The 20,254-nt window shown below is 51.6% G+C and overlaps 1 protein-coding gene across 1 annotated transcript in view; it reads right to left on the bottom strand.

Annotated features, from left to right (window-relative positions):
- The window catches only part of LRP4 (LDL receptor related protein 4), a 52,470-nt gene that overhangs the window by 20,743 nt on the left and 11,473 nt on the right, over positions 1-20,254 (bottom strand). Inside the window, exons 2-27 of the mRNA XM_027114810.1 lie at positions 18,783-18,929; positions 17,522-17,638; positions 16,969-17,082; positions 16,496-16,612; positions 16,032-16,160; positions 15,676-15,795; positions 15,149-15,274; positions 14,407-14,532; positions 14,083-14,217; positions 13,608-13,733; positions 13,059-13,289; positions 12,039-12,195; positions 10,194-10,411; positions 9,863-10,039; positions 9,355-9,477; positions 7,236-7,444; positions 6,981-7,062; positions 6,102-6,207; positions 5,136-5,337; positions 3,298-3,487; positions 3,082-3,213; positions 2,009-2,149; positions 1,557-1,643; positions 1,278-1,449; positions 482-644; positions 134-359 (exon numbers count right to left, since the gene is read on the bottom strand). Of these exons, the coding sequence (XP_026970611.1) occupies positions 134-359; positions 482-644; positions 1,278-1,449; positions 1,557-1,643; positions 2,009-2,149; positions 3,082-3,213; positions 3,298-3,487; positions 5,136-5,337; positions 6,102-6,207; positions 6,981-7,062; positions 7,236-7,444; positions 9,355-9,477; positions 9,863-10,039; positions 10,194-10,411; positions 12,039-12,195; positions 13,059-13,289; positions 13,608-13,733; positions 14,083-14,217; positions 14,407-14,532; positions 15,149-15,274; positions 15,676-15,795; positions 16,032-16,160; positions 16,496-16,612; positions 16,969-17,082; positions 17,522-17,638; positions 18,783-18,929 (3,873 nt within the window). The remainder of the gene's footprint in view (positions 1-133; positions 360-481; positions 645-1,277; positions 1,450-1,556; positions 1,644-2,008; positions 2,150-3,081; positions 3,214-3,297; positions 3,488-5,135; positions 5,338-6,101; positions 6,208-6,980; positions 7,063-7,235; positions 7,445-9,354; positions 9,478-9,862; positions 10,040-10,193; positions 10,412-12,038; positions 12,196-13,058; positions 13,290-13,607; positions 13,734-14,082; positions 14,218-14,406; positions 14,533-15,148; positions 15,275-15,675; positions 15,796-16,031; positions 16,161-16,495; positions 16,613-16,968; positions 17,083-17,521; positions 17,639-18,782; positions 18,930-20,254) is intronic.

Genomic DNA, 20,254 nt, shown 5'->3' with positions numbered 1-20,254 from the left:
CCTGCAAGGGGGCTTAGGCAGGTCCCTGTCTCTCAGGTTGTAAAGGCATCTCTGTGCTCTGGATCTATCTCTGATGTTGAGATACCCCCAGGAAGTCAGAAGCTCTGGCTTACAGCTCTAGGGATCTTCTCACCCAGTGGCTGTGCCCTGTCCACAGCCTGGATGTCCATGAGGCCTGGCAGGTTGGACCTCACCAGGATGACATTGCTGCCAGTACCCTTGTCGGCACGGTGGATGCTACGGGTCTGCCAGTCAGTCCAGTAGATATAGGAGTCGAGCAGGGTGAGGCCATATGGGTGCTGCACAGGTGACACCAGGGTGTGCCGACTGGCACCATTCAGATCAGCAGCCTCAATTCGCTGCAGAGGAAGGAGAGGGTGAGGGGTGGCTATCAGAAGACTGGGAGCCCTCAGCGGAGCTTCCAGATAGGCCTCTCCCATATCCCCAGGCTTCTGCTAAGCAGCAGGAGCAGGACCCTCACCTCCGTGTGGGCATCAGCCCAGAGCAGTTGGGAGCTGGCCTTGTCCACAGTCAGTCCATTGGGCCACCCTAGGTTGTTGCTGATGAGCACGGTACGGTCTGAGCCATCCATTCCAGACCGCTCTAACTTGGCATTCTCCCCCCAGTCTGTCCAGTACATGAACCTGGGCAAGAAACAATACTAGCTGGTTATTTCCACAGTTCCTGTCTACTGTGAGTACTTAACAATATGCCAAACACTGTGAAAAGTATTTACATGCACAAAAGGGAGTTGTTGCTTAATGAATACAGAATTTCAGATTTGCAAGATGAAAAAGTTCTGGAGATCTGTTTCACAATAATGTGAATATACTTAACACTACTGAACTGTACACTTAAAAATGGTTAAGATGGTAAATTTAATGTTATGTTTTTTACAGTTAAAAAAAAAGTACTTTCCATGCATTATCCCACTTAATCCTCACAAGGTCCACAGGCATGCATTTTCATTGTCGGCTCCATTTTAAAGGCAAGGAAGCTGAGGACCAGGGAGGTTAAATATTGGACCCAAAGTGACAGACGCAGCTAATAAATGGTGAAGAAATTTGAATCCTGGATTTCTGATTCCGAGGTTCATGCTTTTAACCTCTACACTATACTGCCACCCTGAAGGAAGTCACAAGGAAGTGGAAGTGCCCCAGAGAGGTCAGTCTCAGTGCTTTGAAGCATGCTTGCTCTCCACTGCCCCCCTTCACCCCATCCTTCGCCCCAGCTGAGCCAGCCCATCCCGCAGCCTGGAGCCACAGAGCTGCTCTCACCCCATCTCGTGGTACAGTACAATGGCACGGGGGCTGTCAAGGTTCTGCCACACCAACACCTTCCGCATGGACCCGTCCAGGTTGCCCACTTCAATCCGGTTGGTTCCCGTGTCTGTCCAGTACACTTTCCGGCCAACGGCATCCACTGCGAGCCCATCTGTGGTCTGCAGCCCTGCAGGAAGTCAAGACAGCACACTGGCTCCTGCCTTAAAACAGATGGGATATCTCCCCCAGCTCTGTAGCCAGACAGGTGGTCCCTGGGCTGGGAGCAAGGCCCACCTGTGGTGATGATGTCCTCATGCTGTGAGCCATCCAGATTGGCACGGCTGATCCTGTGCAGCGTGCTGTCTGACCAGTACACTTTTCCTGGAAAGGGAAGCCTTGGCTCAGCCTGGACTTTTACCCCGCCCCCCAAAGGAACACACACAGCTAACATGCCCTGAGACACCAGGGCATGTCAGAGAGCCCTATACCCCTGAGCAGAGGATATCAAGGGAAATATAGAAATATCATAGCAGGATAGCTCTTGGCAGAGATGAAGTGGAAGGCTCCCAAACCCCATGCCCTCATAACCAAAGAGAAAGTGCTATAGGGATGGGGCAGGGGTCATGCCAGAGGGAACGGGGAGCCCCCAGGCTCTTACCAGGAGGCAAAGGTGGTGGGAAAGCAAGGGCAGCAGTTGCTGTAAGGCAGGGACAGTGGGCCAGGAGAGAAGGGAGGGCCACACAGACCTTCCTGGGGGTCCACTCCAATGGCAATGGTGTTCTTCATGGTAATGTTGATTGGTACCACCACATCGGCAAAATAAGGGATGTCCAAGGAGACCATGCGTATGTCTATCCTCCTGGCGAAGATGAGGAAACTGTTCATGCCTGCCCAGGTGGGGAGAGAAGGAAAGAGGACAGTCATCCTAGCACAGCCATTAAGAACATTTGGAGTAAGGCAAACTGAAGTTCATGCCCTGTCTCCATTAGTTTCTAGTTCTGTGATCCTGGGCACATTATTTAAATTGTTTAAGGCTGACTTTCATCATCTGTAAAATGGGGACAGTAACAGGGTGGCTGTAGGAATAAAAGAGATCACGTACAGAAAACCCTTAGCATTGGGTCTGATACACAGTCATCACTCTTTATTAATATCATGAAAATGAATCTCTTTGAAAGACCTTTTACCATGAAGTTTAAGAAACTTCATGTTAGGTGAAGGAGGGCTTTACCCACAACCTGAAAAGCACAATTCAGAGCTCCTTTCTTGCTCTAATTCCCCAGGAAGTTAGGGTTCAAATGCAGCCTACCATGCAGCAGCCCCTAGGGAGAAACCTCAACATCCAACATCTGGGCAGCCAGGTCCTGCTTCTGAGACCTTTCAATTAAGGTTATACGAAGGTTGTGCTGGTTGTGTGTACTCACAAAAGTGCCATTTCCAAAGGAGGTACCATCCAATTGCAGATATCATATGTTCTAGTATTTACTATACCGATTTTGGGCAGAAGGAACAAAACTGACTTGTTCTAACCGAACCAGTATATTATGACAATTTCCCAACAGATAAAAGTAAACTGTCTGAGAAAGGAGCATCTTCTTCTAATATGCATGAAGACACCATGAGACCTAGTTGGATCCTGCTTCTAATCCTGTCTACCTGCTCCTCTGGACCTCTTCTTTTTTCTAAAAGCTTCATCTCGCCCCTAAGCCTCTAGAAGCTTAGGTTTCTCAGACCACACCAGAGTCCACTTGCAGGGAAGAAAGAGAGCCACTGCTCCTCCCAGAGAGGCTCTATCTAGGTCTGTGATGCTTAGACCTACCTGGTGAACAGGTCTTGCCATCAGGCATCAGGTTGATGCCTGTGGGGCAGGTACAGCTGAAGGCACTTGGATTTGGGGACCGAAGACACAGGTGGCTGCAGCCGCCATTCTCCGTAGCGCATGGTGTGGACACTGGGTGGAGAGGAATGGGTCAATGGGAAGGACCATTGCAGAGGGAAGCAGAGGAGAAGCAAGTGTGGGCCAAGGGCTGCTTACCTGGGGGTCGCCGGCGGTGGAAGACGTGGATGTCCATGAGGTTTTCCAAGTTCTCCTGCAGGGTCTCCCGGTCCAGTCCCGTCAGCCGGTCGGCACTCTGAATACTCTTGGTCTGCCAGTCAGTCCAATAGATGCGCTCTCCATAGAGGGTCAGCCCAAATGGGTGGGGCAGCTGGCTTCCAATCAGTACCTGCCAGGGACCCAGCACTTGTGTCATGCCCCAGCAAGTCCTGACAGTACAGAGCAGTGGTCAAGGGCTCAGGTGAGGAGGCAGGATGCAGCTCTGCCAGTACCACCTGCTGTGTGACCTTGAGCTAGAGCTGGTTATAAAATCTGAGCCTTGGTCAGCCAATCTGTGATATGATCGTGACAGTGCCTGGCTCCAAGGGTTCCGTGATGATTGTAAAAGATCATGTATTATTTACGTTATCTCAAAGTGTCTCTGCACAAATTACTTATTAATTACAAAGGGAGAAATAGCAACTTTACAGTGGACACCACCTTAACTGTACCACCAAAGTTGGTATCACAATCATGGGACAAGCTGACATCAGTGGCTACTGATAAGGCACATTGAAAACTCAGGACACAACTTTACTTACCGTAGTATTTCTGCCCCAAATGCATAATCTGAACTTAATCATAAGGAAACATCAGACAAACTGAGGGACATTCTACAAAATAACTGGCATTCACTCTTTAAAGATACGAAGATCAGGAAAGACAAAGACAGGCTGAGGAAATGTTCCAGATTAAAGAGACATGATTACTAAAAACAACTGTGATCTGGGATTGGATCCTGGACTAAAAAAGAAAAATGAAAAAAAAAAAAGCTATAAGGACATTATCGGGGCAATTGGTGGTGAAATTGAATATAGACTGTGATTAGATAGTAATATTGTATCAATGATAAATTTCCTGGTATTGATCATTATATTGGGATTATGCAAGACAATGTTCTTATTCTTAGGAAATATGCACTGGACTATTATGGGTTCAACGGCAGGATGTCTCCAATTTAATCTCAGATGGTTCAGAAGAATTGTGTGGTGTGTGTGTGTGGAGAGAGAATAAGAATGATATAACAATGTGGCAAAGCACTGAGTAGAGTTCCCTGTGCTATACAGTAGGTTCACTTTGCTGTACAGCTGAAACTAACACAACATTGTAAAGCAACTAACTATACTCCAATAAAAATTAATAAAAAATTATCTTCAAAAAAAAAACAATGTGGCAAAATATTAGTTATTGGTTTTTACTATTTTTTTTTTTTTTTTTTTTTTTGCGGTACACGGGCCTCTCACTGTTGTGGCCTCTCCCATTGAGGAGCACAGGTTCCGGACACGCAGGCTCAGCGGCCATGGCTCACGGGCCCAGCTGCTCCGCGGCATATGGGATCTTTCTGGACCGGGGCACGAACCCGTGTCCCCTGCATCGGCAGGCGGACTCTCAACCACTGCGCCACCAGGGAAGCCCTCTTTTGACTATTCTTACAACTTGTCTGTAGGTTTGAAATTATATCAAAATAAACAATAAAAACAAAGAGAGAGAGAGGTCATGGGCCCAATATGCAACTGGTGATTAATTAGCATTAGTGTTGATGGTTATCAGGAAAGCACTTATACCCTCAGCCCACAAGCCACATGATCCCTAGTTTCCTTTCTTCATCAAGGAGCAGGGACCCCGGGCTCTGGAGCACAGCCGCAGTTTCAGAGAAATAGCAAATGCACCATGCTGGATCACCCCTAGGCTTCCCTGGGTCCTGTTAGCTGCCAGCCAGGAAGCGCCACCCTGGAGGCTGTCAGGGCTGGGGGAGGATGCCTTAGTACCACCCTTACCTTCCTTTTGCTGCCATCCAGTCCGGCAAATTCAATCGTCTTCATGCCAGCATCAGCCCAGTATAGCCGCTGGGACCCATAGTCAATGGCTAATCCATTAGGCCACGTCAGATTAGAAGAGATGATGACCTGACGACCTGAGGCATCCATGCCAGCTCGTTCAATCTTGGGGCTTGCACCCCAGTCCGTCCAATACATGTACCTGGGCACAGGCAAGGGAGGTCTTACAAGCCTTCCAGTTAATGCCCAGTGGGGATTCAGGGTTCCTAGGGTTTGAGGGTTTCTGCTTGCTATAGCTACCCCAGCCTCTTGCCTCAGTTCCCAGCCCCCTTCTGGGTTCTGGTCTTGTATCTCACATCCCTATCAAAAAGTACCCGAGGATCTTAAATGTTTCCTTGACTGGATGGGTTAAATAATTATGGTATATCAACTTAACAGAATTCTATATAACCACCAAGAAGAAAAAAATAGATCTATATAATCAAATGGAAAGATAGCTAAGATATATAGCCAAGTGAAAACCCAAGTTACAGAAGAGTATGCCATTGTTGTCAAACCAAAACCATCACCTCCACCGCTACATGTATGCATACACATAGAAGAAAATCTGGAAAAAATACCCTAAACTGTTAACCACAGTTATTTTTGGAGAGTGAGATTATAGGGAATCTTCACTTTCTACAGACTTTTTTTTTTTAAAAAAAACACAATGGATTACTTTGGTAAGCAGACCAAAAAGCCAACCAAACAAACAAAAAAACAGAAAAAGAAAAAAAATTTTAAATGTAAAAGGTTTCCTTGTCCATGAAGGAGACAGAGTTGTCACGATGCTCTGTGGTTTCTACAGCTGCTCTTGCTTCCTTGGTGTGCCCGTGAGATCTAGCCACTCTCTCTAACCTCCAGACTCCCCCCTAGTACTCAGATCTGGGGGTGGGGGGAACTTGTTCCAAAGGGGCTGGTGCTCACCCGCCCATGGGTTCCACTACGATGTCCCGGGGACGATCAAGGTTTTCCCAGATGAGTACTGTTCTCATGCTGCCATCCGTGTTGGCCACTTCAATCCGGTCTGTCCCTACCAAGAAGTAAGGGGCAAAGACGTTAACTAGTCTTGGTCATTCGCCCTCTTACCTCCCATGCCCAGCACAGAGCATGGCATGCCGTAGATGCTCAAGCAATACTTTGTGATAAATGCGCGATGGATATTTAGTGAATTGAACATCAAGAAGAAATTCAAGGAAGTGATCAGTTCCATTTCGTGGAAGAGTAAGGCTTCCTCAACTCAAGCAACCCACTCTGTCCTATAATTTAAGGCAATGCTTCTCAAACTTTAGTGTGCACAAAAACCAGAAGAGCTTGTGAAAGTAGAGATTCCTGAACCTAACCCCCGAAGATTCCAATTCAGCAGGTGTGACGTGGGGCCCAAGAATCTGCATTTCTACCAAGTTCCCAGGTAATGCTGATGCTGATTCTGCTGGGAACCACACTTTGATAGCTCTGGTTTAAGGCATTCCCCTTACCTTCCACATTTAACTGCCTAATAGAAAATGCCTCTTTTACCAAGACAGCGATGGAAGGAAAACCACAGGGCGTTATCTGAAATGACGCAAAGCATTCTCAAGCATCAGCTGCACAGCAGAAGTAGCCGCCACTTGAATAGCAAAGGCCCAACCCTCAGATGTGAGCGGCTAACTTCAGCTCTGCAGCAGCCCAACCACTCCTGACCTACCAAGGACTTCAGGTCAAGACAGAAATGGTCTAGGAGGGGCACTGGGCCCTTTGTACCCGAGGCCAGGGGTTTAAATAAGAGGATCCCAGAGAGCCAGGCCATAGTTGCCCTCTACATACCTGCATCTGTCCAGTACAGCTTGTTGGTGACCCAATCAATGGCCAGGCCTGCCGGGCTCTCCAAACTGGTATCCACTACCACCTAGGCAGGAAGCAAAGCTCTGTCACCAACTGGACTTACACCCCAGCTCGGGGGCCCAAACTCCACCAATTCACAGGCTGGCAAAGGTAGGGGAAGCCCTTACCCAGGAGAAGGTGAATTCCATCCCTCAATCTCTGCCCTCCCCAAGGGCCTGGGCCCACGCTGGGCCCTACCTCCTGTCCTGTTCCATCCCACTTGGCCCTGCTGATGGTGTCAGTGCTGACATCCGTCCAGTACACGTGGTCATCTCGGGAGTCCCAGTCAAGGGCCACAGCACTGCGCACGTCAGCCAGTGGGATGACATCATCGGACAGGTCCTCTGTGTCGAAGCTGATCCGACGGATGTCCATCCTTCGGGCAAAAAGCAGGAACTTGTCAAGACCTGATCAAAGGCCGAAAGGGGTCTTCTTTTAATGCTCTAAATCCAATAACAATGACAGACACAGACGCTCACCTGTGTGACATCTGGTTCAATCACACTTCCTGGGGTCTGGTGCCCTTTGTCCCCTACTCTTCACACCTCAGGCCCCCTTTGAGCATCGGGCAGCCCGTGCTGGCACAATCAGACTTTAAGATCCAATGGAAGTAGACTCAACCAGGGCCCAGAGGTGCATCCTGTTTAAGCGTCTGTCAGCTTCATCTCAGCTTGCCTCTCCTGTTACTTTGCTCAGGCTCCTCTGGTGTACTGGCTAGGTCACTGTCAACCCCACCCTGCCTCTCTGCCTCCGTGTCCGCTTCAGGACTTCTGCTCCACTCCGTCATCTAGATCCCTTCTTCTTGCTCTTCATGACTTCAGCCAATAATGACTATTTGCAGAGCACTTACTCCTTGCCAGGCACCAAGCTTGGTGCTTTTCTTGCCTCGTCTCCTTTACCCTCATAACAACCCTTTGTGGTTCATGCCATTTTTATTCTTATTCTCTGGATAAGCAATCCTGAGGCTAACAGGGGCCAAGTAACTGGTCCAGGATCCCACAGCTACAAAGCACCGAAGCAGGGACTTGAACTCAGGTCTGACTCCAGAGATGGAGCTCTGGCCACACCTCTATAGAGCTTCTTCCCAGCTGGCTCTTTTCCATCCCCTGCCCCTATTCTGGTCTGTCTGAATATTTCCCCATATACTATTCTGCTTGGAAAGGCACTTCCTGCCTAACTTTATCAGCTATCTTCTTTTAAGCTCTGGGAAACCTTTAAGGGGAAGTTCCTTGCATCTCATTAAGACAACGTGGGAATAGCTGGGCACAAAAGAAGGCAAGGAAATGAGGTTCTCAATCAAAGTGTTGAATGACCACTGCCCCTGTTCCTCTGAATAGTTTTCCTAATTTCACTCTCTGGAAAAGACCTAGATCCCAAGAGAAATTTGATTTTAACCAGAGATAAGAGGATCAGTGGGCATACAGCAGTAAATGAGAAGAGCTGTGATGTGTGAGGAATTACCCCAGCCCCTTGCTGGTTGTGCTATACATCTGGATCACGCTTCTCTGGACTATACTTAGGAAAAAGCACCTGCACCACTGAGCTAGACAAGGCCACCCTCTCAAGGCAATACACCTTCAGGAGCTCAAAGGAAGCCAGAGTAGCGGTTCAGGGAGCCCCCTGGGAATCCCATTATCTTTCACTCACTAGGCACTTATTTATCCAGGGCTTATGTATGCAGAGCACCATCAGAAGTCCCAATCTTACTCTATGGTTTAGGGGCTGAGAGAAAGTCTGTAACAGGGTGAGGCTAAAGGTAAAGAGCTAGGAAGCCATTCCCCTGCTTTGTAGAAGGGCCTGGAACCCTCTTGCTGCCTACAGACAAAGCATCCTGGGTGAAATGATACACAAGCCTGGCTGCAGCAGTTCGTACTTGACTGGGTGGTGTCACTGAGCCTTCAGGGACTACTGCTGGGCCCTCAGCCCTCAGCATTTTTTTTTTTTTTTTTTTGCGGTACGTGGGCCTCTCACTGTTGTGGCCTCTCCCACTGCAGAGCACAGGCTCCGGACACACAGGTTCAGCGGCCATGGCTCACGGGCCCAGCTGCTCCGCGGCATGTGGGATCTTCCCAGACTGGGACACGAACGCGTGTCCCCTGCATTGGCAGGCGGACTCTCAACCACTGCGCCACCAGGGAAGCCCAGCCCTCAGCTTTGACATGGGAGCCCTCAGCCTCTTACATTCTTCCTCTCCAGGGGCTACCTGAGGAGCCCGGCTCCTCCCCACAACTGGCAATCCCTGAACTCCTATCCCTTGTTCCTTCCACCCACCCTCACAAGGCATGTCCATTGAGGCAGGTGCCCTAGACCCACTTACTCTGGGCACAGGCGTGGCTGCTGATCTTGCGGAAGCCAGTGGGGCAGGCACAGGTGTAGTTCTGTCCACTGGGAAGACACAGGTGGGTGCAGCCTCCGTTGTTGTCCCCACAGCGGTTTTTCCCTGCTCAAAAAGCCCAGAGCAAGAAGGTCGGGTAAGACCAAAGGTTGGAAGAAGCGGTCCCAAGACTAGTGAGTAGTGGTTTAGCAAGGGTATGAGTTCCCTCAAGGGAGGAACTAGGCCTTATTAGTTTTTATATCTGCCCCACCTGTAAGCAGAGTGAATCCCTGACACACAGGAAATGTCTGCATGAATTAGATGGGGACAGTGAAATTGAAAGTCCTTCATGAGTCTCAACGTTGTACTACCCTAAATTTCCAGCAGAGGGAGGGATTCGCCCACATCAGTGCTAATCTCAAATTTCCCCGCGAGAAACAACGGCAACTGTGACAGGTGCAAGGAAGGTTCTCAGAAGCACTGGAGGCCCATCAGGTGGGCGGTTTTTTACCTGCAGGCTGGCGCTGGGGGTGCAAGGTGTGGATGTCCATGGGGAAGTGCAGTTTGTTGCGAATGATCTCCTGGTTCTTGCCAGTAAACTTGTTAGCACTATTGATGCTCTTGGTGTGCCAGTCTGTCCAGTACAGGCTATCTTCAAACACGGTGATGGCAAAGGGATGCGGGAGGCCTGGGGGAAAGCCCAGGATGACCTCAGTCTAGACACGGCCTGCCTGGCCCCCAGGCCCAGCAACTGCACAAATCTCACCCTCTGCCAAGGCTCCTGGGGGCTGGGCCAGTGGAAGTAGGATGAGAGATAAAGGAGAGTGAAGGGAGGGCCTCACCCTGGCTAATGACAGCCTTGCGGTGACTCCCGTCCAGATCGGCCCTCTCGATGACGTGGTGCTTAGCGTCCACCCAGTACATACGACGCCCGGCATAGTCAATGGTGAGGCCGTTGGGCCAGAAGAGATGGGTATCGGCGATGATGCGGCGTCCAGAGCCATCCATGCTGGAGGCCTCGATGCGGGGGGTGTTGCCCCAGTCTGTCCAGTAAATGGTACTGGGAATAGAAAAAAGCACATTGCGAGGAAGGCAGTAGAGGGTGGGTAAGTACCCAGGATAGTAATCAGGCAGGGGGCTTTTATTGGTTTAAACCAGGTGACTCCAACTGTTAGGAGACACATTGTTTGGTCTGCAAAGCATTTTTTCTATATTTGAATTTAAATGTCTCTAGACAGGGCATGTATTCATTTAACAAAAAAAATTTTGGAATACCTGCTACGAGCAGGGCATATCTATCTTGGGTATTGGGAGTGCAGCAGTGAACAAAACAGACAAAAATCCTGACCTTGTGGAACTGACAATATACTAGGGTGATACGACTTAGGACAAGCACTTTCTTCTTCGTCATAATGTCTACCACCGCCTTTTGTAATTTCACACATGCGCACGCATGTGCGCACACACACACAGTGTTTCTAAAACAGCTGACCTGCAACTGTAGGATCTTAGAGGACACCCCCCTTGATTGACTGCACTTAAATTTTTCTTTTTAATATTTATTCATTTGGCTGCGTGGGGTCTTCGTTGCGGCACATGGGAGCCTTCATTGTGGCGCTTGTTCGGGCGCACGGGCTTCTCCCTAGTTGTGGTGTGCAGGTTTTCTCTTCTCTAGTGGTGGCGCACGGGCTCCAGGGCGCATGGGCTCCAGAGCGCGTGGGCTCTGTAGTTTGTGGCACGTGGGCTCTCTAGCTGAGGCACGCAAGCTCAGTAGCTGTGGCGCGCGGGCTTGGCTGCCCCGCAGCACATGGGATCTTGGTTCCCTGACCAGGGATCGAACCTGCGTCCCCTGCATTGGAAGGCGGATTATTTACCACTGGACCACTAGGGAAGTCCCTGCATTTAAGTTTTAAAATCCAGAGGCTAAGAACTTGCATTTCAGGAGACCTTTCTTCTAATAATAAAATTATTAATTTTTATTTTATTTTTAAAGTAATGCCAGCTTCTTGCCATTCAACTTTGCCAGGTTTTTTTTTTTAAAGTTATTTTATTCTGATTTATTTATTTTTTGGTTGTGCCGGGTCTTAGTTGCAGCTCGCCAGCTCCTTTAGTTGCAGCACTTGCGCTTTTTTTTTAGTTGCAGCCGGTGGGCTCCTTAGTTGTGGCAGGCAAACTCTTAGTTGCGGCACGCATGTGGGATCTAGTTCCCTGACCAGGGATGGAACCTGTGTTCCCTGCATTGGCAGGCAGATTCTCAACCACTGTGCCACCAGGGAAGCCCCCTATTAATTTTTATTAATTAGCTCAACCCTATGAACTAATAACAAAAATACTAAACATCTGCCACTTATATAATGTGTTATGCCATTTAAAATGCATCATCTCATTCAATCTTTAATCTTCACACAGCTGTGAGGTAGGTATATTTTCGATCACCAGTTTAGAAATGAGTAAAATGGAGGCACAGAGATTAATTAGCCCAAGGCCATACAGCCAATTACTGAAGAGCTGTAAATCCAGGTGTGTCTGAGTGCACAGCCAAGGCTATTAACATCACCCTGTGAGGATGCCCGCCCACCCCACCCCCTTCCAATAAAGTCTGGCCCAGGTGGTGGGGGGGGGGGACGGGACGACTGTCCCTGGAGGTTGCATGAGGAACCTGGGAGCTTCAGCCACAGCTCACTCACCCCTCCATGGGGTGCAAGGCAATGGCCCTGGGCTTCTCAAGGTTCTGCCATAGAAGCACCTTCCGGTGGGCCCCGTCCAGGTTAGCCACCTCAATCCTTGATGTCCCTGAGTCGGTCCAGTAGAGTTTGTCATGGACCCAATCCACAGCCAGGCCCCCTAGTGGAAAGAAGCCATGGGAAAATGTCAGGGGTTCAGCCCAGGCTCCTCTGTGCCGTAGAAGCAAGGGCAGCTCTTACACAAAGCTGCTTCTTGGGCCAGGTACTCTTCTAACCATGTTACACACACTAACTCGTTTAATCATCACAACAGCTGTGTGAGCTAGGTACTATAATGCCCATGAAGGTGAGGATATTGAGGCACAGAGAAGTCAAGTAACTGTCCAAGGTCATGCATTTCCTCCTCGCAGCCAATCACATCCCACTTCACGAATCCTGGCTCCCAGACCCACACCCAGGGTCCCCGACTGCACTGGCCCAGGGGTTTACAGATTGTGGCTCAGGGGTTCACAGGGGAACATCAGAAGTCCCATAAGCATTTGAGTCAAATGTGCTCAATACCAAATTCTAACCCACTTCCCTTGCTTGTAGAATGGCCTGAGATTGCAAAGTGAGCTATTGTTTTTCTAATCTGCAAACATTTGGATATATTTATCTGGGTTGATCAGAATATTCCTAATACTAAGCAATCAAAAGTCAGAATTTAATTGGATGCAAGGCTGATAGAGAACTGTTAACGGTCATCCACACATCTGATTTCAGGTGGTTACATTCATCAAAACGGTCTCATTACTCTTGCTGATTGAGCTCATGTTTGCTTTACAACCAGCAGATGTTATAAACCTGAACCTAGAAAATGAAGGTAGACTAATGAATGTTTTCCATATTAGAGTTCCATCCAAGATTTCACTGCAAGAAGAAGATGTTCCGCTGCCTAAGGTTTGTAGCCACTCGCCTGTTCTTTCCTCGATGGCTCTGCATGTGGTGTGGCCCTGCCCCTCCCCATGGGGCCTCGTTCCCTACCTGGGCTCTCGAGCCCTGTAGACACAACCTCTTCCACATTGCTGCCATTGAGGTTGGCGCGGAGGATCCGGTCCAGGGTGACATCGGACCAGAAGACAAGCTCACGCCGGTGGTGGAAGTCGAGGGCGATGGCGTTCTCCAGGTTGTTGAGCAGCAGTGTGTACTCAGAGCGGTGCGGCAGCACCTGCCGGATGTCGATGCGGTTGGCGAACAGTAGCACAGGCTCCGGCCCTGGGACGTGGCATAGAAATGGGGCCCCCGCCAGGCTCCAGAGCTGCCCCTGGCAACATCAGCATGCACCCCCAGCTCCAGGGGGCCCCTAGCCCTCTAGGGCACGTCCCAAGCTGTTAGCATCAGTGCTAGAAGGGTGGGAGCCTGCAAAGTGCACATCCCACCCCAGCAGGGTTTTGCTTGGGGCTCAGGATGCAATTCATAGCTCCATTTTACTGCAATGGAAACAGCTAACTCTCGGCAAATCTCCAAGCACCGGAGCACCTGGCTGCCAGGCTCAGTCCTCTGCCCACCCAGCCAAATGCCAACACCCCTTACCCAGAGCCTTGCAGCTGCGCCGGTCAGGCCGGAGTTCGTAGCCTGCTTCGCACCAGCACTGGAAAGCCCCCTCGCTGTTGGTGCAGCCCTGGCTACAGTACCCCTCCTCGGCACATTCATTCACATCTGTGAGGACGGAACGTGGTCAGGAGATCTCTGTTCTGCCATCCTCCCACCCCAACTGCCCAGCTGATGAGCTGCTTCCCTGCCCACATACCCATCTACTTTCCAGGCCTAGTGGGAAGACTATATAACAAGCGGTCAAGGGCTTTGAGTTCACTCCGAGCTGGGCTGGAATCCCAACTCTGCTAACTCACCTCTCTGAGCTTCCGTTCCCCCACCTTTGAAATGGGAGGGATAACAATCCCTACCTCCCAAGGCTACTGTGATCATGATATGAGGTTACGCCCATCAAATGCCTGACCCATCGGAAACACAGCTGCCTGGCCCTGCTCCCACCCAGGCCCCAGCTCACCCTGGCACGTGCGTCCGTCCTCGATGAGCCGGTAGCCTGTGTGGCAGGTACACTGCACTGCCCCCCGCACCATCTGGCACTTCTGGGTGCAGCCACCATTGTTAACATTGCAGTTCTCCTCACCCGTCCGGGGCCCTGTGCCAGGCAGGCCAGAGATGGGAGTTGAGCCCAGAATCCTCCCCCAGACAGCCAACTTGGCATTCCACCTGGACCACGAAGAACAGCTCCTGAGGCTGCAAGAGTCACTGGGGAGGCTTCTCTCTGAAGCATATGGGCGGGGCTCAGCCACAAACCACGGGTGGGCGCGCCCGGGGGGACACTCACGGCAGCTCTGCTGTGGGCTTTCGTCGCTGCTGTCCCCACAGTCATTGACCCCATTGCACAGCTTCCTCTGCCCGATACAGCGCCCATTCCAACATAGGAACTGGTCCGAGGCACAGTGGGGGCTTCCTGGAGAGGGAGGGAGGAAAATGGGGAAGGAGGGAGGGAGACCCAGGTCACATCAGGGCAGGGCTTGGGTCAGCAAAAGGATGGGAGCCTGTCATTTTCTAGGGTGAGCTGGAGACAGATGAGACTCAAGGTGGGAGGGTCGGGGTCCAAGGCAGGAAACAGCTCAGACAGGGCTGGCTGAATGTCTGCATGTGTTTTCTCCCCAGGACACCGCAGTGGGATGGTGAGGGGTGTGGGACAGAATGAGAGAGCACATCCATGTGTCCGGCACCAGTGTGGCTAGGGGAGGGGGCATGGGGGCTGGCAGCCAGAGAGCAGTCCTTGCTCACGAGGCCAGAGCACCAGGCACCAGCCATGTGTGAGTTAAGATGTGAGAGGCCATTGAAACTCCCAGCCCTGATACTGTGTTCCAGGCCATGAGACAGCAGGTCAACAGATGCACCTGGATTTGACACTGATACTTGAGAAGAGCAGGAAAAATCCAGGTCATGGGCAAGACCTGACTAAAGCATCACCTTGGCCCAAATGGAAAGGCAGCAGTAACACCCTCTTCCCACCCCTATCCTCCAACCCACCTATGGGTTAACAGGCCTGGGGTACCCCTGGGAGACTCTACCTGTGTTCTCACAGTTCTCTTCATCACTGTTGTCCGCACAGTCGTCCTCCCCATCACAACGCCAGGACAGACGGACGCAGCGGCCTGACCGACAGCGGAACTGTTCCGCCGTACATATCGAGGTGGCTGGGCAAAGCAAAGGTCTAATGAAAGCCGGGCCCCACATCAGCCCAAAGCACCACGCTGACACCCCAAAATGCGCTTTATGCCAGCACCCACGCCACTCTTCTTGACAGCAGTGTCACAGCTGGTCTATATGGCATCTCTGTGGGAATTGGAAAAAGGTGCCTTTTCCTCAAGACACTTTACTGCCATCTGCTGGAAACTGCCATGATGACTATATAAATCTACAGAATCATGGAAGATATGTCTACTGTGGGACTGGCATCCTTTGCACCTGGCACCTCTGGGCCATGCCCAACCTACACGACTGTACATGGTGGTCCTGTCCTAACTGTCTTCAAGCTTTGCCGGTGGTGGCCTCTCTCTACTTCCAGCCCAGGCCTTCGGCACCGCCCCCCACTCACTGCAGTTGCGCTCATCAGATTGGTCATCACAGTCCGCGTCGCCATCACAGCGCCAGCCCGCGTTTATGCACAGGCCACTGTCACACATGAACTCCCCAGAGCGGCAGGGCTGGTGGGAGGCTGCAGAAACACGATAGGCTTCTGTCTCTAGCTAGTCCCTGCACCCAGTGTCCCGTGGCAGACCAGAAAGCCCCAGCCCCAGCACCCAGGCTCTTCTATCTTTGCTCAGTAGGGACCAGGGAAACCAAAAGCTTGTCCCCTGAGCTCCTGACCCAGGTGGCACCTGTGCCTTGCCACCCCAGGAGTTCCTCCCAGCCTGGCCTCCCCTCCCCCACCCAGCTGGCCAGAGCGCTCACAGCAGTCAGACTCGTCCGACCAGTCTCCGCAGTCATCATCACCATCGCAGTGGTAGATATCGAGGATGCAGCGGCCGTAGGCACACTGAAACTCCTCCAGGTTGCAGGGGGGCACTGGCACTGCCGAGGCTGGAAGGAGGGCAGGGGCGGGGAGGGGAATACACTCAGTCCTGGACAGAGGAGAGGGGCCCTGACTCCTCAAAGGAGCAAGATGCTCAGACAAAGAAACCAGGTTTCATTTGGGATGGCCCTTATAGACTCCCATATTCTGGTGGACCAAAGGGAGACCTCCCTTCCCACCTGGGGAACCTGTTCCCTCCCTGGCTCAACCTAGGAGGAGCCGCTTCTTAAGAACCCACACTCCTTGCCCACTGTTCATGCACTCCTCAGCCTGGCCCTCAGCCCGTGGCATGGAGCTCTCTGCCCCATCCCAGCCCAAGAGCCTGAGTTCTGGGGCCACTCACGACAGCTCTCCTCGTCAGAGCCATCTTTGCAGTCAGTGTCGCCATCGCAGTACCAGTGCTCAGCGATACAGCTTCCATCGCTGCAGCGGAATTCCTTGTCGGAGCACTTGCGCATGTCTGGGGGGACGCAATGGGACAACAATCCTGCAGGAGCCCCACCGGCAACCCTCCTGCAATCCTCCCTGACTCCCATCCTCACTGCCCCTGGGAGTCTGACCCAGGCCCTGCAAGACACCACAGATTCGGTGCAGACTCCCAAGGGGAAAGCCGACGCCCTGGAGAGACTGGGCCTCAGGCTCCTATTCTGTGGTTCCTGGGGGGTCTGGCTGCTCTGCCCCTCCTGCTCTCCTCCAGCTGCTCCAGGCACCTGGGCAGTTCAAGGTTCGGGCAGTGCTAGAGCCCCTGCTGCTCTTTCTCCCCATGGCCATGCCATCCACCAGCCACCCCGCCTGCCTCCCTGGAGCACCGCTCACCACACTGCTCATCGCTGTTGTCACCACAGTCGTTGTCACCATCGCAGTGCCACAGGCTCCGGATGCAGTAGCCATTCTGGCAGGGGAACTCGTCTTCCTCACACTCCCGCGGGGCTGTGGGCACAGAGCGGTCAGGCTGCTACAGGCAGTGGGGCCAGCGCCTGGGAGCCCAGCAGAAAGCCTTGCAGAGCAGAGCAGCCAAGCAGCTCTGATGCTTCCCAAGGGAGCCTAGGAGGTGGCTGTCTCCGGGGGCTTATCTGACCAAGAGAAGAGGTGGAAGGACAAGAGCCAAAGACCACGGGCTGGGGCATCATTTTCAAGTCTTTATTGAATTTGTTGCAATACTGCTTCTGTTTAACGTTTTGGTTTTTTTTGGCCGCGAGGCATGTGGGATCTTAGCTCCCCGACCATGGATTGAACCTGTACCCCCTGCATTGGAAGCCCAAGTATCTACCTCTGGACTGCCAGGGAAGCCCCTGTGGCATCATTCTCTGATTGAAAATTGTTTCCCAGCAGAGCTTGATGGAACCTGCCCAGCCCCGCCAGCACTCACGACAGTCCTGCTCATCCGAGTCGTCCTCACAGTCGTTGTCCCCGTCACACACCCAGGAGCGGCGGATGCACTTGCCATTGTCACAGTGAAAGTCAAGAGGGGAGCAGGTGGGTAGCACTGAGTCCCCGCAAAAGAAGGGAAACGAGTGTCAGTCTGGTGCACTTACTCAGGCAGGCTCAACCGGGCCAGAAATCCTTTGGTAACTCCCTGTCTGAATTACAGTCCTTCCTCACAGACTCCTACGCCTGCCCCCAGCTGATGGAGAACCAAGCAGAAACAGCAGTTAAGAAGCCAGAGCTTTCTCAGGGAGTGGTGGTCAGGGATTCAGAAGGCAGAAGAGCCCAAGGAGCTCAAAACCACTAGGAAAGCAGTTAAGGAAAACATGAAAAGACAAACAAAAGTATTTTTCCCCATTTCCTCTTATCAAATGATGATTGACACACCTGGGCTCAATTTCAAGTTCGAGAGCTCATCACTTATCACACAAACCAGTTACCCTCTCTGAGCTACAGGTTCTTTGACTGTACAATGGGGATAATTATAATCGACTCAGCGAGGTCTTTTGACACCTCCAAAGTGCTACATGAAAGTGAGCCATTTACCATCATCACACTTAGCTAAACTGGTTAGGGTTAATAAGGTCCGGGTTGTAGCTTCACTCTTCTGAGACTAATTAGCCTCCCTCAGATATAGGTGCTGCAGGGTGGAGACTGCACCCCTGAATCCAGACAAGTAACTGGCTCAGGGGTAATATTACTACATATCCAAGACAGGATACCCTAGCCTGTTGTGCATGTTACGACACTAGGGGAAAGGGGAGATTTCATGAGAATATGTGATTTCTTACAAAGTTTATGTTATTTGAAAAGGTGTGATTACAAAGAATACCAACATAAGAAACACAGAAATACTCGGCATCCACGTATAGTATGCACATTTTAAAATGCACAAATATGCAAGAGATACACATATTCACATAAATACAGAGAGATCTATTTAATTAAAGAGATCACCTGTAATTTCAAATGTTTTCTCCTGTACTTGTTTCAAAGTTTGTTTTATTGGCCATACATGCATGGAAATATGGGAGGGCTGAAGCCATATATATTGTGAAGAAACCACCCATCTGTTAATATCTGTCACCCTCGAGAGAGTCCAACTCTGAGTCTGACACAGCTGATGCACAGAACACGCCATCACACCTGTCCTTGCTCCCTCACACCTTCTACCACTTCCCAGCGTCCCATGGGGAGGTTCTTACTACATCCGTCCTCATCGCTGTGGTCCCCGCAGTCGTTGTCTCCATCACATTGCCACTGGGCGGGGATGCAGGTACACTCGCCAAGGGCACTCACTGCACACGTGAAGTGGCTCCGACCACAAGCACACTCGGGGCTGCTGGCTAGGCCTGGGAAGAGGGAAGGGGAACCAGTGAGGGCTCAGCTCCCACGCAACCAAAGCCCATTCCAGGGGGGCAAGGTAGAGGAGCCAAGTCTAGGAGCACCGTCACCTAGGAGGCCACAGTGATGCTGCAGGGAGGTGTGGACCATATAATCGTGGCTTCCCCCTCCTCCAAGGCACAAATGGTCAAGAAGATACCCTCTGACTTTGGGCTCACAAACAGTCCAGTATCCCTTCTATGACAGGGTTTTTTTGCACACACCCCCAAAGGCCCAGGGACAAATGATGCCACCTAGAGGGCTGGTGGTCTTGAGGAAGGGGAGCCAGGGACAGCATGGGCGACGTAGAAAGGTTTCCATATCCTTCCCTCCAAAAGTAGGTGGAGTTATGGATGCCTTTGCCTCTATCCAGGACCAGGACATTGGCCAGGGAGAATAAGACATAAGAGCGGAATTAAAATGCTGGAGCCCCTTTAGGGATAAGAAATCACACGAGGGAGCAGGGAGCAACAGGCGCTGCTGTGAGTCCCTGAGTTAGAACTCGCTTTAAGGAGGGTGACCAGGAGAAGCGGGACCGGGAAACCAGGCTGCCTCAGGGCAGAGCGACTGGGACCAGTCAGGGCCTTCTGGTCTGCGGGACCGGCCACAGCCTGGAGGAAGGATGGCAGAAGCAGCCCCTCCCGCAGCCTCCGCAGCACGCAGCACGCAGCTAGGCTTCCCTATTGAGCATCCAGCTATCTGCCTGGCCAAGTCCCATGACCGGCTGCTGTGCCCCCTCCCCAGCGTGCCCAGCAGGATGCCCTGGGATGGCGTGTGAATGGCTCGGTGCCCCCGCTCCAGCCTCAGCTGGAACAAAGGGTTCTGCCAGGGTCACCCTCCCCCCTCCCAGCATTCATCTAACCCGCTGGGTTGCTGCAGCTGGGAAAGAAGGGGGTCACCTCTCCCTTGCTCATCTCCTCCGCTTGCTTTCTCCTCCCTTTCCTCCCCTCAGCTGGGCCTTGCCCTCAGGCTGGGCTGGAACAGGGAAGGAGTCAGCTCCCGAATTGCCATCCCGCTTCCTTTCCTATTTACAGGGCCCAGCTTCTCTCTCGGCTCATCTCCTTGACTACATCCTCACCTTGTATTATATTACTCAAGCCAGCTTAGGGTTTAGGGCCCAGAATGAAAGGGTGGACTGTTATTCCCACCAAAAGCAAAAGGGGAGCCAAAGACCCCTCCCTCTCCACTTCAACCCCAAGGATAAGTGTAAGCATAAAGCAAGGGCCCCTAACCTGCAAATGGATGGGAGGGACGGCCAACCTTTGGTATCTGTGAACCCCTGAAACGACAGGCA

This window comes from Aethalodelphis obliquidens, unplaced genomic scaffold (genome assembly GCF_003676395.1).
Source record: "Aethalodelphis obliquidens isolate GAN/ISIS:26980383/991018 unplaced genomic scaffold, ASM367639v1 scaffold14, whole genome shotgun sequence".
Classification (NCBI taxonomy): domain Eukaryota; kingdom Metazoa; phylum Chordata; class Mammalia; order Artiodactyla; family Delphinidae; genus Aethalodelphis; species Aethalodelphis obliquidens.
This window is presented reverse-complemented; position numbering and strand designations above follow the sequence as displayed.